A 16,540-nucleotide genomic window follows, 5' to 3' on the forward strand; every position below is an offset into this window, starting at 1 on the left:
AGTAAAAAGTGTGATTTTTTAAAAAGGCAATAAATACATAATTAATTCTAATTTAAATTCCAAACAAAACAAGAGAAAGTAATCTGATTATGAACTCTTTGAGGGCAAGAATTATTTTATACTTTTTTACTTCTCCATGCTTAGCATACAGAAATATGTGTTCCGTCGTTAATTTTTATCCTGGGTCCGGCCTAATTTGCATGAAAACGTTTGGTTAATGATTCAAATTTACTTGAAATCTGAGCAGAGAAAAACTCTTACATTTCTTTCAGTTAAGCTGAAACATCTAAGCTAAAGTGAATACCTATAGGAGGATTGTAATCTGCTAGTATGACAAGCATGTGTATATACGGCAATTAGAAATGAAGACCATATGCAGCACAGAAAAGCTCTCAGCTGTGAGCTCCATGAACACAGGGAACAGCACTGATTGATCTGTGTGCCTGGGTTCTCAGCAGATGTTTGATGAATGAATTGAATGGAAAAGTGTTTACCTATGGAGCACAGTAAGAGGACTAGAGCATGTTATGCTCTACAAAGTACTAGCAAGTACTAGAGAAGAGTTGTCAGCAAAGAACATAGGAAGAGGTGGGGCTTGAAGAGAGCAGGATTTGGACACAGAAAGGCGAGGCAAGGCTCTGCAGAGAGCAAGCCCCATGTGCCTGCCCAGGAAAGGTAATGAGAAAGTTTCCTCCATTTCAAGGAAAATAATTACCAAGAAGGGAAGAAACTTTGAAAGAGCTTCTCCCAACAGTTCTATTATTTTGGTTCTCTTTTTGACTGTCTTTTTAATGATTTTCCCTCTTTTAGACATTTAAAAGTTTATTATTTTACTTTCAGCTCTTCAGAGGAAATGTTATATAAATTTAATAAAAATAATATACTAAGCATTTTTCATTTCCATAAAAAAAAAAACTAATGATTTTCAGCAAAAATCTGCCTTTGTCATTTTCCAAATGAATGAAAAAAATAGGCATCATTGACCTACAAATTATCTTTTGAAAAAAGCCTGCCACTTTAGGGGCTCTAATAATTCTTTCAGACCATTTAGGGGACATATGTTAATATACAGTTTAAAATGATATCATAATAGTCTGGAAAAAAATGAATATCTCTGGAAAAGCTGACGAGCTTCAGGAATGCTCAAGTGGGAACAGAGAGGGTGGGATCAAATATTTTGGAAAAAACCTCTTTTTCTAAAATCTTCAGTCTATAAATGTTGAAGTTGAGGAAAACATGAGTGCTGAACTGTAGTTACAATTCCTTATTCACAATTCCTTGCTAGAAAATTCCTTTTATATGAACTGAAGAGTTTAAACTTTTAGTTTTTCAACTACACACAAAGATACGATGGTGACTGTTTTACATCACAGTACGCATAAAAGAAGAGTGCTTGATTCACATGCTTTTTCACATGCTTTTGATCCAGCTCTGATTGTTTTTAAGTTCAAGGATGAACTGAAGTTCACACAAGCCTGTCTGGGTCATCCACTGGCCCCCCTATCACTGAGTACGGCCGGTCGCTCTCAGGGCTTGTGTTTGCATTTTGTGTAGATACCGAGTGAAGGTCCAAGGAGTTAAGCAGTGGTACCGGGTGGGAGGTTTCATGGTGGTTCAAATAAAAGCAGTGGCATACATGTCATTACATGTCATATGGAAGCAAAGACAAGCCAAACTCTAAAGAACTTGCACCTGAGAACTCATTAATTTAAGAAATAGTGTCCACTACACTCCAGGCACTGTCCTAGGAGCTGGAGACACAGTGATGAGGAAGACAAAGTCCTTGCCCCAGGGAGTTACACTCTAGCTGGGACAGAGAAGACAGACAAATAGAAAAACAAAAACGTATTCAGTGTCAGGTGGTGAAAGTGCTGGGAAGCCAAACCAGGTAGGGGAGACGGCTGAGAATGACGGAGCTGCTGTTTCAGACATGGGGGTCAGGGCAGACTCTCTGAGGAGGAGGGGTCTGTATGAAATGAGGGAGCAAACAGGATATATCTGGAGACAGGTCGTTCCTGGTGGAGGGACCAGTCAGTGCCAAGGTCCCTGGGGTGGGAATGAGGCGGGTCGGGAGCACATTCCCACTGCAAGCAGATACACTGCTCAGATCCTTCATGCACAACAACTAAAAATAGCTAATCAGGGATAAGTATAGCCACACATTAAATGCCTCTTATTAATTTTCTGGGATGTACTGTTAAATTATTTTGACATGTTGTAGTTAAAAATATTGGCCCTGGTAATGGTAGTGACTAAGATGACTTGCAAGGCTTCAAAAACACAAAATAAAAAATACATCTTCTACTATGAAACACAACATTGGTGATTTAGTTTTAGCAAAGCAACACCGTCTATTATATTAATGTTTTAAAATAGGATTTTACTGGTCAAATAAGTTTTGTTTGTTTTTAATAAGCAAATGTGATATATGTGAAGTATGAGCATAAAATTTACATCTACTTTTCTGTTGGACACATTAAGTAATATTATTAGGGAAAAAATTGCCAAAACAAAGTCTGTGAAACCTTTTTATCTTAAAGTGGATCACAGATGACTGCAGTTTGAGAGACACTGTTTTATTTCATCTGTAAGGTCCTTTCCCTTACCTGTTCATTTTCTGTGATCCCCTCCTGCAAACCCTTACCACACATTCTACAAATCACATTCTACCATCTTATGCTGTTTTTACAATGAAGAACTTAAAGATTAAAGCCCACTTTATAAGGCTTGCTTGCTTTATTTTTCTATCTCAATGTAAAAATTATACCTACTTCCAGTTTTTAGAGGCAATACTTTTATCTTCACAGTCTGGGGAGGACAAAGAAATACATAAAGTTCCCCCTTAAGTGTAAACCAAAACACACCTCTGGTCAGTCCTTTTGGTTGAAGATGATAACAGGACCATGGTACATGCCAGTTTTTTACAAGCTCTAGTCCTGATAGTTCCTCTCCTCTTCTCTGAAAAATGCTACTATGTCACTGCCTTTCGAAGCTTTCCCTGGTAATGACCCTCTCTCTGCTCCCTGAGGGAGGCTACTGTCTGACACGATCAATTCTTTTTTCTCTGAGCTCCCAAAGTACTCTCTCCACATTGCTAACACAGAACTGACACACACAGGATGCCGCGTGAGCTGACTGCACCTGCCTTGCACTGGCTGGCACACATCTTCAGGGTTTACCCTATGTTTACCACCATGCTATTCATTTCTGCGTCCCTCGAGCCTGGGAGAGGATGCCATCGCAGGAGGACTGCTAGCAGATTTTGCTGAATTCTATTTAAATGCAAATGACATACCGGATAGGTAATTTCTTTGGCCTGTTCTCGGGTATCCCTGAAAGCAAACTGCACCAACAACCCCACGGCAGCCGGAAACTCTCCTTCAATGTTGAGCTTGGCTCCAGGTCTGCTCACATGGGCTGCATGGAACAGCTGACGGGGAGTCTGCCCGTAGGTTTTTATCATGGTTTCTAGTGCCCGTCTCTGCACTGGATCTTCAACTGCAGAGACATCCATTCCAAAATACGTCTGGAGAGAAAAAGGGGCAAAGAACAAGAGGTATGTAGTAGAAAGCAAGACTTAGCAGTAATAAATAAAAAGAGAAAACAACATTTTGTTTTATTCTCTAGGCAATGGTTTAATGTACTCTTTTCTATTGCAAATGGAAATGATTTAAACATGTTTCTGGTCAGGTTAACAAGCATCAATGGTCTCACTAAGATGAGAGAAGAGGCCCAATGTTTCCAAATGGATGAACAAAAATAATGTGTCCTGACCGACTGGTTCTAATTAGGTTCCTTTATAAAACTGATTTTTAATTTAAGACCTGAGACCATCACAGGGACTTCATGTATGATGCTAAATTACTGAAGAAGTTGCTTCTCCAAAGTGATGTATAGGAAAAGGCAAAAATGAAGTTAAAATTCAATGCTGGCAAGCAGTTCAAGAGAGCATTATTCAGGTTCTAATGAAAATTGTCAGTGAATCTGAAAGAGTAGCAATAAAAATTCCAAGCTCTTTAATGTAAAGGGTGTTATTTCTACACGTTTCTTCTTAGGGTTGTCATCCCTTAGAGACAGATGGAGAACGATGTGCATTTCTTTATTTCCAAAGCTGGCAGTCAGTAACTGAGTATAGATCTGCCATATTTTGTGCATACCCACTTGGACAGTCAGTTTTTAGCATTTAATCAGTCTTAGCAACTTTCATCTACTTATCTTGATATAACGTTTCTTTAAGTGCCAAAATAAAATCTCGAAGATGCTGCAGAAGTTAAGTAATCTTTAACACTACTCCTCCCACCACCACCCCACCCCCAGCACCAGGGGACGGACAGTTTTTACAAATGCTTGTCTAAACAGGGTTATTCATAGCGGCTACTTGACTTAATGCCCTAAAAAAATCAAAAGAACACTGGTATACTCCTGTGGCCAGAACTCTCTTTAAATTTATTTTAAAATAGTGCTTCTTTACATTCTGTGTTATCAGTTCCTAAGTGAACCCTGTATATTAGTCAACGATGAATTAAGGTCAAAGGCATTTCTACATGCCTCTTTAAAAAATTAACCTTTATTTGTACTTAATTGTGTGACAGACATTATCCTATGTGAACTTCCTTCCTCAGTTATGAGGTTGGTATTATGCATATTTTGTGAATATGTTTATGTAGGTATAGAGACGTAAAGCTGTTTGTGCGTGGTCACACAGCAAGTGCTGAGAGTCACAGGTGAGGACTGAACTCAATTCTAAATTCAGAGACTGTGCGCGTAACCATTCCACTTTGTTCTGCCCTGTGAATTAAATTTTATTAATTTCTTAGAACAATGCATAAACCCTACCCTTCTTAAAGTACTAAAGTCCCAAAGAATTAGTGAAAAAAATTCCAATCAGAGGAGAATGACCTCGCATATTTCAGTCTTCAGCTACTTTTAATGGGAATTTTATGTAAGAAAAACTGAAAAGATGGAAATAGGCACAGAATATATTGAGGTTTATGTCAAAATTCCTAATTGCTTTATAAAGTTGTATGTTAGGATCAAATATGAATGAAGACTAAAAATTATACCTAAAGCCTGCCTTTATTTACTACTTGATGGGGTTCAGGACATGCTACCCTAAAATATGGTACCTTGGCATACTAAATATTTTTATTTTTTATTTTTTTTATTTTTGACCGGTAAGGGGATCGCACCTCTCCCCAACACAGTGTGGTCTGCACCACACTCAGCCAGTGAGCACAGGGGCCATCCCTATATAGGATCCAAACCCACAGCCTCGGCACTACCAGCGCCGCACTCTCCTGAGTGAGCCACAGGGCCGGCCCCTAAATATCTTAAACTTAAGGAATCTGAGGAACAGCGTGTGCAGGAAGGACTTCTAACCTTGCCCTGAAGCAGGTCATAAGACCCTCATGTGAGAGGTGCCCTCCCTATACCCAGAGGAAAGGAGCACACTCATCTCTGAAGATGAAGGGACACAGAGAGGGACGTGACACACAGGCCTGCTGATCCCCCTGTTTATCGCACGAGCTCTGTTGGGCTACCACATTTGTCCACAACGTTCCACTCTTCATCAAACCTAGCGTGAAAACACAGGTTTCATCACTTGTTGGGGTCTGCATTTCCTTATAAAGCCTCCCACGTCACGTAAAACTTGTATTAAATAAATTTGTACGCTTTTATCTTGTTAGTTTTTTTTTTAGAGTCCAGCCAATGAAATTAAGATGGGTAAAAGGAAAAGATATTTTTCTTCCCCTACACAGTGCTATTATGTATCAAATCACTATTCACCAAACTGCATTATTCTCCTTTTTCACAATAAACTTTTCCATAGCGTTTACCTTCTATGAGAGTTATCAGTAAACCTGCCTTATTCTCTCTTCTAGACTGCAAATCTCTTAAGGTATTTAATTTTATATGACCTTAGAGGTACTCCAAATAACTATGGAACAAAATGGACTAAAGAGATTTTTATTTTAAAACTACTTTTTGGGAAAGGATCACTGGCAATAAATAAGCCCGGATAGAGTGTTTTACCATAGGTTCTGTGTGTGTGTTTCAGCTGTGTTTGTTATAAACACTTGTAGATTTGTTATAATCTATACAGAAAATTACAGTTGGAGGGGAAGTCCAAGATCAATCAAACTCTACCTCCTAATTTTAAAGTCAGGCAAACAAAGTGGTTAAATGTCTTATGCAATGGATTAATGGTTAATCTGCTGTACTTGTTTTTAAAAAAAAATTTTTTTTTAAAATTTTAACTTCTCAATGTACATTGTAGTTGATTTTCATGACCCTTTGCCCGTTCCTCTTCCCTCCTTCCTCTCTCCCCTCCCCCGTACTTGTTGTTTTGATTAACCTGGTCCTAGGCAGTAGCAGGAAATATCTTTCTCCTGATAATTTTCTTTTTTACCTCCCCCTCCTTGGGGAATCTCATTTTAGAGACCTTATTCAGCTGCTACTTCCACATGGAGGCAGGCCCAGTCTACCTCAACTTTCCCCTAACCCTGTTTACCCTATGTGAGTCTTACTTACTTTTGCATTCTCAGAGCCAAGCAAAATAAATGTTTCCTGAATGGATAATTTTTTTTAAAAGTTAGTCTATCCAACAACATCGAAAAGCATATGTGTAAAAGTGTAACAATTCTACTCCTAGGAATTTATCTTAAGGAAATAAAGATATACATAAATAACCTCAGGAATATTACTAGTAAACAAACCCCAACTAATTATCTAATAACAGGAGACTGGTTAAATAAATTATCATTACAGCCATACTTTAGAACAGTAAGTAGCCATTAGAAATCATGTAGGATGGGCCGGCCCCGTGGCTCACTCAGGAGAGTGCGGTGCTGGTAGCGCCGAGGCCACGGGTTCATATCCTGTATAGGGATGGCCAGTGAGCTCGCTGGCTGAGTGTGGTGCAGACAACACCGAGCCAAGGGTTGCGATCCCCTTGCCGGTCAAAAAAATAATCACGTAGGATGATATCTAATAACTTCAACAAATTTAAGACTATCTTTGTTCAGGGGAGGAGAAGGTTACCAAACTGTATAAATATTATTATTATATAAATGGAATGATATATATGTATAGAAAAAAGTACGTAATGTGGCTTCAATATTTATCTCTGGATGGTGACATCAAAGTTGATTTTTTTTTTTTCCTTTTTGTCTCTTTACTGACCGGTAACGGGATCGCAACCCTCAGTGTCGCACCCGCACCGGCGACCGGCACTGGGATCGCAACCCTCGGCGTTGCGCCCGCACCACGCTCACCGGTCTCCACATGGGATCCGAACCCTCGGCGGGAGCGCCGCCGCGCTCCCAAGCGGTGCACTCTCCAGTGCGCCACCGGGCCGGCCCCAAAGTTGATTTTTAAATTTCTTCCTTTTGCTAGTATATATTTTATGCATTTTTCTAATAAGGCACAAGTACATTTTCTGAAATAAAGAAAAATGATGCCACTTAAAAATAGAACGTGTATGCAGAAAAGAGTTCACACAGCAAGCGTGACTGCTCTCCTTGGAAAGACCAGCTTGCAAGATTGGCCTTGGCTGTGTCTGGGGACTTCGATTTCAGGAGAGTCCCACCATTCCCTAAATGACAAGCGTGGCTCACTGCTCCTAAACTGTTTGTACAAACAATGTGGTTTACACTGAGCACCTGCTTCCCTTCTGGGAGTCTGGAATTTTAGTATGTGTGAGGCAGGGGGGCCTATGTGACCAGCCCCCAAAAAAACCCTGGTCACTGAGTCTCTCATGAGCTTCGCTGGCAGACCACATTTCAACTCGTTGCTGGAGGAAGTGAGTGTGCTCTTTGTGATTCACCAGGAGGCGACTCTTGGAAGTCTGTGCCTGGTTTCTGCCAGACTCTGCCCCGTGCTCCTCCTCCTTTTGCCGACTTTGCTTTATATCTTTCACATTTGTAATACACATGAGCTGTAAGCATGACTATGTGCGGAGTCCTTCAGGCCACCCAGTGAACCATCACACCTGGAGGTGGTCTTGGGGAACCCCTGACACACATAGTATCTTAACTATTTCTAAAGAGCTTAAATATAAAACCTGAAATATCTTCAGTAACAGGTTAGTGTTATTGCCAATTCTCTTTGATAACTTGAGTATTTTAAAGGAATAGCCTAACAGCCAACCTCAAAATTTCAGGTTCTAACTTATACAAATGCACATTATTATTATTATTATTATTATTATTTTATTTACTTATTTTGGTGACGTGAACATTTAAGATCTACTCTCTTAACAAATTTCAAGTATACAATACAGTATTGTTAACTGTAGTCACCATGTTACATTATTAGATCCTCAGAATTTTTTTTCTCTTATAACTGAAAGTGTGTATGCTTTGACCAGCATCTCCCCAATCCCTCCACCCTCCAGCCCCTGGAAACCACCATTCTACTCTCTGCATCTATGAGTTCGACTCTTTTAGATTCTGCATATAAGTCAGATCATACAGTATTTGTGTTTCTGTGCCTGGCTTATTTCACTTAGTATAATGTCCTCCAGGTTCATCTATGTTGTCACAAATACAGGATTTCCTTCTTTCTCATGGCTGAATAGTGTTCCTTTATGTATATATACCACAGTTTCTTTATTCGTTGAATGCAGATTATTTGAAGTCACTTACAGCAGGATGAAAAACATTGATGGCTTGAACAGAAGCCTTCCCCTTTTGCTTATACCCAAACACCAAGTCAATCCACTGACAGATGTTCTGGGACACGTAGTCAGACTCTAGAGCCTGCCGATGGATGAGGATAAAGAGACGAGGGTCATTACGTGCCCAAGGCGGGAGGTTGACGTGATTAACCCGTTCACCATTCTGACGGACTCCAAAATCAAAACCTAAAAGATAAGATTAATAGTAATTTTTAACTCCCCCAAACCATGCTTCATTCGTCCCGCAGAGCAGGTCTTAAGAGTTTACAGAGACATCTGATGGTGTGCTACAACCAGGAAAAGGAAGGGCAAAGAGGATTTACCTTTTAAATAAGAAATGCCATTGCTCATCTACTTACTTACGTACTAACAGGGAAGCTACACGGATTTACGCTACCCTTATTAAATCTTCCAACTTCATCCTTCTACCACTTTATAAAATATTGAAGAAAAGGCAGAGAAATCCATTGCCCACTAATCCCAATATTCCCGTTAATCAATTCTCCACATGCAACAAGTGCTTAAAACTATCTATTCAATTGTAAGCTTGATTAAAATCAAACTAAGGCTTTGTATAAGCATTTCTGAATTATTAGTATTAACATTTTAATAAACTTAATATTTATGTTTAGTAAATATTAGTATTCTGCAGTTTAAAAAAACTCAGCTGGTACAAAGTATACATGTTCCTAGAATGAACTGTCATAGCCTATTAATTTTATGGTAGGTCTATAGATCTGTTTTGACTTCCTTTCTGCCAAGCACTCCTGTAAATAACAAAATCATCGCAACACATTGAACAAGAGGGTTTTTCTGTTGTCTCAGTGTGCTAGTGTAAACAAAAATCTCAGAAGCGTTTATTTAAGAAAAATGTCTAAAAGAAATGTTACCTTTGAACGGAAATGGTTTTTTGTGTACTACATTTTATGGTGTGCTGAACACCATAACAGAATAAAAATGAACAAGGACCTTTTAAAAGCTGATTAAGCTCTATGTAAAATTAAGTTGCTGTCTATTTACTTCCTGATCTTGTGAAAGTTGAAAGATTGTCACCAATTTTGGAAGTATTTTGAAATGACATGATGTGAAATATAAATTGAGGGTTTATATAAAATTCCCATGGGATGGGAGAATCCTAAAAAGCTCAGCAATCATTGTCCAGAGCAGCCGCAGGGTTGACTGAAGATGAGCTTGCTGACGACCTGCAGAACTCAGCAGCAGGGATTCATTTATTTAACAACAGTGAATGGGGCATCTAAGGACTGGGCTGGGGAAGGGTGGGGCAGCAGGGGTCTCTACAGACTCAATCATGCCCAACTTTCAAGTATCCTGAGGACACATCACCCAGAGCAGGTGACTGAGGTACAGTGAGAAGCCTGGAGGAACGCTGATAGGAAATGACTTGATGTCCACCATAGAAAATTATGTTTTCCAAAAATAGCTACAACATTTCCTGTCTTGCATGCCTTTCCAGAATCTTGCTCCTCCCCACCCTCAAGCGGCAAAGTCTATGTTCCTTCCTTGTGAATCTGGGCAGGAACAAGGGACTGCCTCAGCAAACAGAACGCAGTGGAAGTGATGCTGCATGACTGTCAGTGCTGGGCTGCAAAAGGCCAAGCACTTCAGCTCGTCTACCAATTGGGACACTCACCTCTGGAACCCTGCAAGAAGGATGTCCAGGGCTGCCATGCTGTGAGGAAGCCCAAACTAGCCACATGGCAAGGCTACATGGAAAAGCACTGACACTACACTAAGAGAAAGGGATGTCTGCCAGCCACCTGCTACTCCATCCCCCTGCCTGTTCTAGCTCCAGCCAATCTGAATGCAACCCCGTGAGACCCTGAGCCAAAACCATCTGGCTGAGCTGTTCCTGAATTTCTGATTGGCAAAAGCTGTGACAGATAATAAATTTATTGTTGTTTTAAGCCACTAAATGTTGGGGCTGTTTGTTACACAGCCATAGATGACTAGAACATACATATAAGAGACCACGAACAGAGAAAACAAGCAGTACATTTAAATGAGTCCCAAATTGAAACCCACAAAGCAGGTACCCCAAACTGGGGGTGATAATATTTGATGGAAGCATTTCTCACTTGGGCAACACTACGAAATATGCTCCAGGGTAACTAGCAGTACGGATTTACTGATGTTTCTCCAAACAATCTCAGAGAGGCTAGAGAGGCCGGTTAGTCTAGAACAAAATTCTCAAGTAATGTGGCCAAAACTAACTTCCCTAAAGATACAATTCTCAATTTTTTATGTTCTTAAGGGTCATGTGAAAAATATGAAATTAAGTAATGTGAAAAAAGAACTCAAATAACTAATCTCTTAAAGGGTTAATTGATCTTCTATTTAAGAACAGGAAAGGCTGGCCAAGATTGTTGGTAACTGGCATCACAGAAAATTTGGTTTTATCCTTCAGTACTCCTTTTGGTTATTAGATAATTCTGGTTAGAGAATTTCATTTTTATTTATATCATTCCTCATAAAATAATTAAGATTTTGGTTAATTTACATTTTGTCTTCAATAAAGTCATACCTCTTTTTTTTAAAAATAATGACCATATTCTAACTTTTGTAATCAGAAAAAATAAAGCGATTTCTATGATAAAATTAAAATACATGTTTATAAATAATTTTGATGGTTAAAAGTTAGTCTTCCAAATATATCTAATCCTATAAAATACTTAAAATCCTCAACATCACTTGGAAATAAAATTAAACACTTAATAAATACAGGAATTTTTGTTATTTGAGGAATCAAGTTTTAGGACTTAAAAAAACTATTTTTATTTTTGGAAAATTATAAAATAACCACAAACCTTCAAAAATATAAATTAGAAATGATTTACTGCTATACCTTCACGGTTAACTAAGAACTCTGGAAGATAGAAAAACTCTGGGATAAGTTCTTTTACATCAGTCATGGATTCAAAAGACGAGAGGCGCCAAGTTGTATTTGTAGAATGAAAAGTTCTGTCTGGAATGTCAAAACTTTGATCTATAAAGAGATACAAATAATACAATTAAGACACATAGACCTAATTCCATTAGATGCTTGTCATAATTAATTTACTTTTTCTACTTCAAAAAATTTAAAATAATGTTCATTTTTTTGGTCCATGGTTTAAAAGAGGTTATTCAATTTCTTGAAAATAAATATTTCCATAAATAAATTGAGATACTACATTATTTTTCATCTGGTAAAAAATAAGGCTTATAAAATATTTGTTTTTTCTCAGAAAGTAAAGGAGGGCCATTTAAAGATAATTTACTAACTCAGGAAAAAAAGTTATCAATCTAAATGGAATTCAGAAAAATTAAGGCAATTCAGTAAGGCTACAGTGGGGTCACAGTGCCTAGAGCTGAGACAAAGGAGCTGACGAACAAGAGAAGCACAGTGTGGATTCTGTTCAGATTTTAAGATTCTCTGTAGTTTCCTAAATTTTTTTTCAAGTACTACTACAAATTCCTATGATCTAAAATATGCATATACTAAACTAGCAGTTCTCAACCAGCAGCACTTCTGCTGTCCAGGGGTTATTTTTGGCTGTCATCTCTATAGGGGAGGGGGGTGCCATAGGCATAAGCGGGGAGAGGACAGGGATGCTGCTAAATGTCCTACAGCGCACAGGGCAGCCCCCATGACAAGAAATCATGTAGCTTGAAATGACTATAGTGCCAAGGCTGAGAATCCCTGGACTCAATCATAAGAAATAAATTCAAAAGCCAACACAAATCATTTTAATCTAATAAGATAAAAGTGAATGGGGACTGAGGTAGTCCCAGAGTTTTTTAAAAAAAAAAAAAAAAAAAAAAAAAAAAATCTATTCATAAATACACAATAAAGAAAATATCATATGCGAATATATTCATAATAATAACACGAATGAAAAAAGATCAATACATTTTAATTGAGAGTTTTATATTAATTTAATGTTGGGCTATATTAAAAGAAAGGTAGTCTTAGGAGGAGGAAGCAGCAGTTCTGTAAACACTGCCGTGGCCCCAAACCATGTATAAAATACTCTTTTTTTTATTGTGACTGCCATTTTTAAATAAGGGCATTCACAAATGAGAGCATGTCCAGAAAGATCTTCAGAAGAGTGACAGGTTTGGGAACCACAGCAAACATGGATGACTTAAACATTAGTGTCTAGAACTCTTCTATTAAATACGGAACTATCTCACTTACTTTTTTGGTAGTCCTTGCAGTTTAATTTGCCTTGCAAATAATGTACGGAAGCTCCAAAGGTAACTTGAGTGATTTGAAATAATTATTAGGTTGAATGTCTTTAAAAAGTGAATGGCATACACTTTTAAAGAGTAAATTTTATGGTTTTTCAATTACATCTTAATTTTCAAAGAGTGACTGCATTTTTACAAACTTAGTCATGTTTAATTTGAAGCTAAAATCTGAGACTTTAGCAAGATGATTTGGCTTACTACAGAATTTTGGTGAAGGAATAAATAGAATTGTTTTTCCTGTGCTTTGACTAGCGTCAATAAATTTTCAAGAAGTCTGTTGAGTTGGTTTTTTTCTGATGACCAGTGTGACTTTCAGGCAGTCCCACAGAAACACCTCACCTTGATATGCTAAGAACATCTTCGTGAAGGGCGGCATCCTGACCAGGAAGTGCAGCACGGTGCCACTGTTGGAGTAGTGTGAGCCGTAGTGGTAGGGCTGCACCGGGGGCATGGGGTCGTCCTCCCTGGCTCCCTTGCGGTACTCTTCCTCCAAGTACTGAAGGAAACACAGAATGGGATGCAATTCAGGACTGTGCACTCCAGGCCACACGGGAAAAGGGCTAGATGGTCTTCTTTCCCATCCTTCTCTAGGGCCCCTCTGACGCCTTACTCCACGGCTTGCCTCCCATTCCTGCCCAGAGACCTCGGCCACCTGGAGCATGTGGGGGTCTCCTCCTCAGTCCCCGGTTCACATGTTGCAGCTTCACCTTCTCATTCCTTGTAGAAAACCCACCTGTTCCAAACCCTAACTCCCAGCACCTTGGCTCCCAACTAATGGCTCACTGCCTAAGCTGATCAAATGGTCGAAAAATGACAGCTTGAGGTGGGGCTTCAAGAACTAGTGTCAAGGTTCTCTTAGACTCAGAAGCAGGTGATGAGCACACAAGTAAAGTGGTTTGTGGAAGAAACAAACAAAAAAATGAGAGCTGCTTCTCTCACTAGAGATGCCTGAATTTTAAGAGAGTTTCAAGATGGAATGCTATGTTATTTCACGAAATGCTTCTCTAGAAGCGGAAACACAGTAGAATGTAAAAGCCGTGTCACATCAGTGTATTAGCATAACATTTTAGGGATGGCTGTTTTGCAGTGCAGTTGCACAGAAATAAAAAGGAATACGGTGTTTTTTCACCGCTCCTATCTTCCTGTCATAAAGTAGCAAGCTTAACACCTGTCCTTATTCTCATCTCCCACTTGCAGTGCAGTTGCACAGAAATAAAAAGGAATACGGTGTTTTTTCACCGCTCCTATCTTCCCGTCATAAAGTAGCAAGCTTAACACCTGTCCTTATTCTCATCTCCCATTGCTTCTGTCTGGCTCATAGTCAGGTGTAGTGAGTTTTCAAGAGTCACTTCTTGATTCCCATAGGACTGGGAATCACAGACACAGGTAATTCATTTTTGTTTTTAAATTTTAAAATCTGGGAAATTTCTGTTTGATATTTCAATGCATAATTTCCTGAATATGACTAATAAGGGTTATGGCACATTATAAACATATTAATATTGTTATATAAATAACACTGGGAGGTACGAATAGCAGGTCCCTGGAAATCTTTGTAATTTTTCATAAGGAATACATTTATTATATATTTGAATAAATAATAGATTATCAGTTTTCAATTTATATCAAATTAAGTGTATTCTTTTTCTGGGCAAAATGTTTTCAGAAAATGATACTTAATTTCATATAATGATTTCTAGTTGTCTGTCAATCAAAGTTCAAGGAAGTGAAAACAGAAAAATCAATACTATAAATTTAAAATTAGGTAAAACACAAGTCTATAAAACAAAACTCCATTTTCATTGAAGTATGAGTAAAAACAAAGGCTACCTTGTATGTGTCCACATAACGATCTTCTTTTTCTTTATACTGCACAGCTATAGGCTTAGAGAGATTTCTACAAAGGAAGGGATGATGGAAAGCATATGAAATATTTTGATACTGTCAAGATTAAGCTGCCTACATGTCTGTATCCTGTAAGTAAATAAGTGATCAGCAAAATGCTCAGCCCTTAGTTTACCGCTTACACATGTTGCTTTGCAATTAACAGTCACCATTTAAAATTATGATTTTATAAACAATTAAGGTAGAAGTTTCCCAACAGAACCACATCAGGATTAGAAATTCCTAACGCGAGTTACCTACACAAGATGAGCTGCTGCTGTCCCTCTTCCCCTACTTCTGCAGGTTCCTCCAGAATGAAAACTCTGCTACCCATGGCAGCTGATTCCTCCCAAGCCCTGAAAACTCTCCTCCTGTTTTCCAGACTCTTCATCTGGTCAGGAAGTGTAAAGGACAGTTTGGGCAGAAATTATAATCATGAGGAGATGCTATGTAATTACTAGCCCAGTTAGTAAAAATGGACGAAACAACACATGCTTAAAATGACCAAGTTGAGATTTGGAATGTGAGTGCAGAAATAGATATCTGGCTACCCAATTAGCAGATGCCGAGTGATGCCACCGTGCACACAGTAGAGTATGTGTACGTGCATGCGAATGTGTCGGTGCTGGTGTCCACTGTGCACGAACACCGCACAACACCACTCTCTGAAGCACGATAACTCAAGGGGTGAATCCTCACTTTTACAAGTTATAAAATCAAGCAGCCTCCCTGTGCAGCACTTGAAAGGACAAGAGAAAATGCTCTGACAGCAAAGGGCAGGCTCCTCTGGCTGAGGAGCCATCTGTTCTGGCACAGGGATGGGCCACCTGAAGTTTCAACATCTGCCACCATAACTAGACCAACAGCAAGATTTTCCCAAATTTCCGTAAGTCAAACCAAGTCTGCTTAGCCAGATGTTGATACATCTTTTTTTTGATAAATTATTATTTCCTAGGTACACTGAAATTAGTGACCTTAAACACTAATTTTATTTTTGAGACTTTTCTAATCCTAAAAACTTCGTTAAAAAGTAGAAACAGTATTATATGAATAGATATGAATTCACTTCTTGAAATAGGAAGAAATCATGTTTAAGATCCTGGCATGCAATTTTTAAAAAAATAGCATAAATTGGTTTTTTTGGGTACAAATTATATTAAATGTTGCGGTTGAAAAATCAGAAATTACAGTTGAGCAAATAGAATAAGCCAAAAATTAGCCACAATACTATTACCCACAGATAAACCATTTCGCATCTGCCACCATAACTAGACCAACAGCAAGATTTTCCCAAATTTCCGTAAGTCAAACCAAGCCTGCTTAGCCAGATGTTGATACATCTTTTTTTTGATAAATTATTATTTCCTAGGTACACTGAAATTAGTGACCTTAAACACTAATTTTATTTTTGAGACTTTTCTAATCCTAAAAACTTCGTTAAAAAGTAGAAACAGTATTATATGAATAGATATGAATTCACTTCTTGAAATAGGGAGTAATCATGTTTAAGATCCTGGCATGCAATTTTTAAAAAAATAGCATAAATTGGTTTTTTTGGGTACAAATTATATTAAATGTTGCAGTTGAAAAATCAGAAATTACAGTTGAGCAAATAGAATAAGCCAAAAATTAGCCACAATACTATTACCCACAGATAAACCATTTCAGTATGTATCTGTTCAGATGTTTTTCTGCTTACCTATGCATGGTACATTCACTTTTTTAAAT

General features: G+C 38.3%; 1 protein-coding gene across 1 annotated transcript in view; it reads right to left on the minus strand.

Moving 5' to 3' along the window:
• Positions 1–16,540, minus strand: part of LYST (lysosomal trafficking regulator) — a gene marked incomplete at its 5' end in the record, with an annotated part of 145,646 nt that overhangs the window by 36,158 nt on the left and 92,948 nt on the right. Inside the window, 5 exons of the mRNA XM_008587222.1 lie at positions 3,296–3,526; positions 8,646–8,863; positions 11,541–11,681; positions 13,268–13,424; positions 14,759–14,825. Coding sequence (XP_008585444.1) covers positions 3,296–3,526; positions 8,646–8,863; positions 11,541–11,681; positions 13,268–13,424; positions 14,759–14,825 — 814 coding nt within the window. The remainder of the gene's footprint in view (positions 1–3,295; positions 3,527–8,645; positions 8,864–11,540; positions 11,682–13,267; positions 13,425–14,758; positions 14,826–16,540) is intronic.

The sequence above is a fragment of the Galeopterus variegatus genome, unplaced genomic scaffold, assembly GCF_000696425.1.
Source record: "Galeopterus variegatus unplaced genomic scaffold, G_variegatus-3.0.2 Scaffold4292, whole genome shotgun sequence".
NCBI classification, from domain to species: Eukaryota; Metazoa; Chordata; class Mammalia; order Dermoptera; family Cynocephalidae; genus Galeopterus; species Galeopterus variegatus.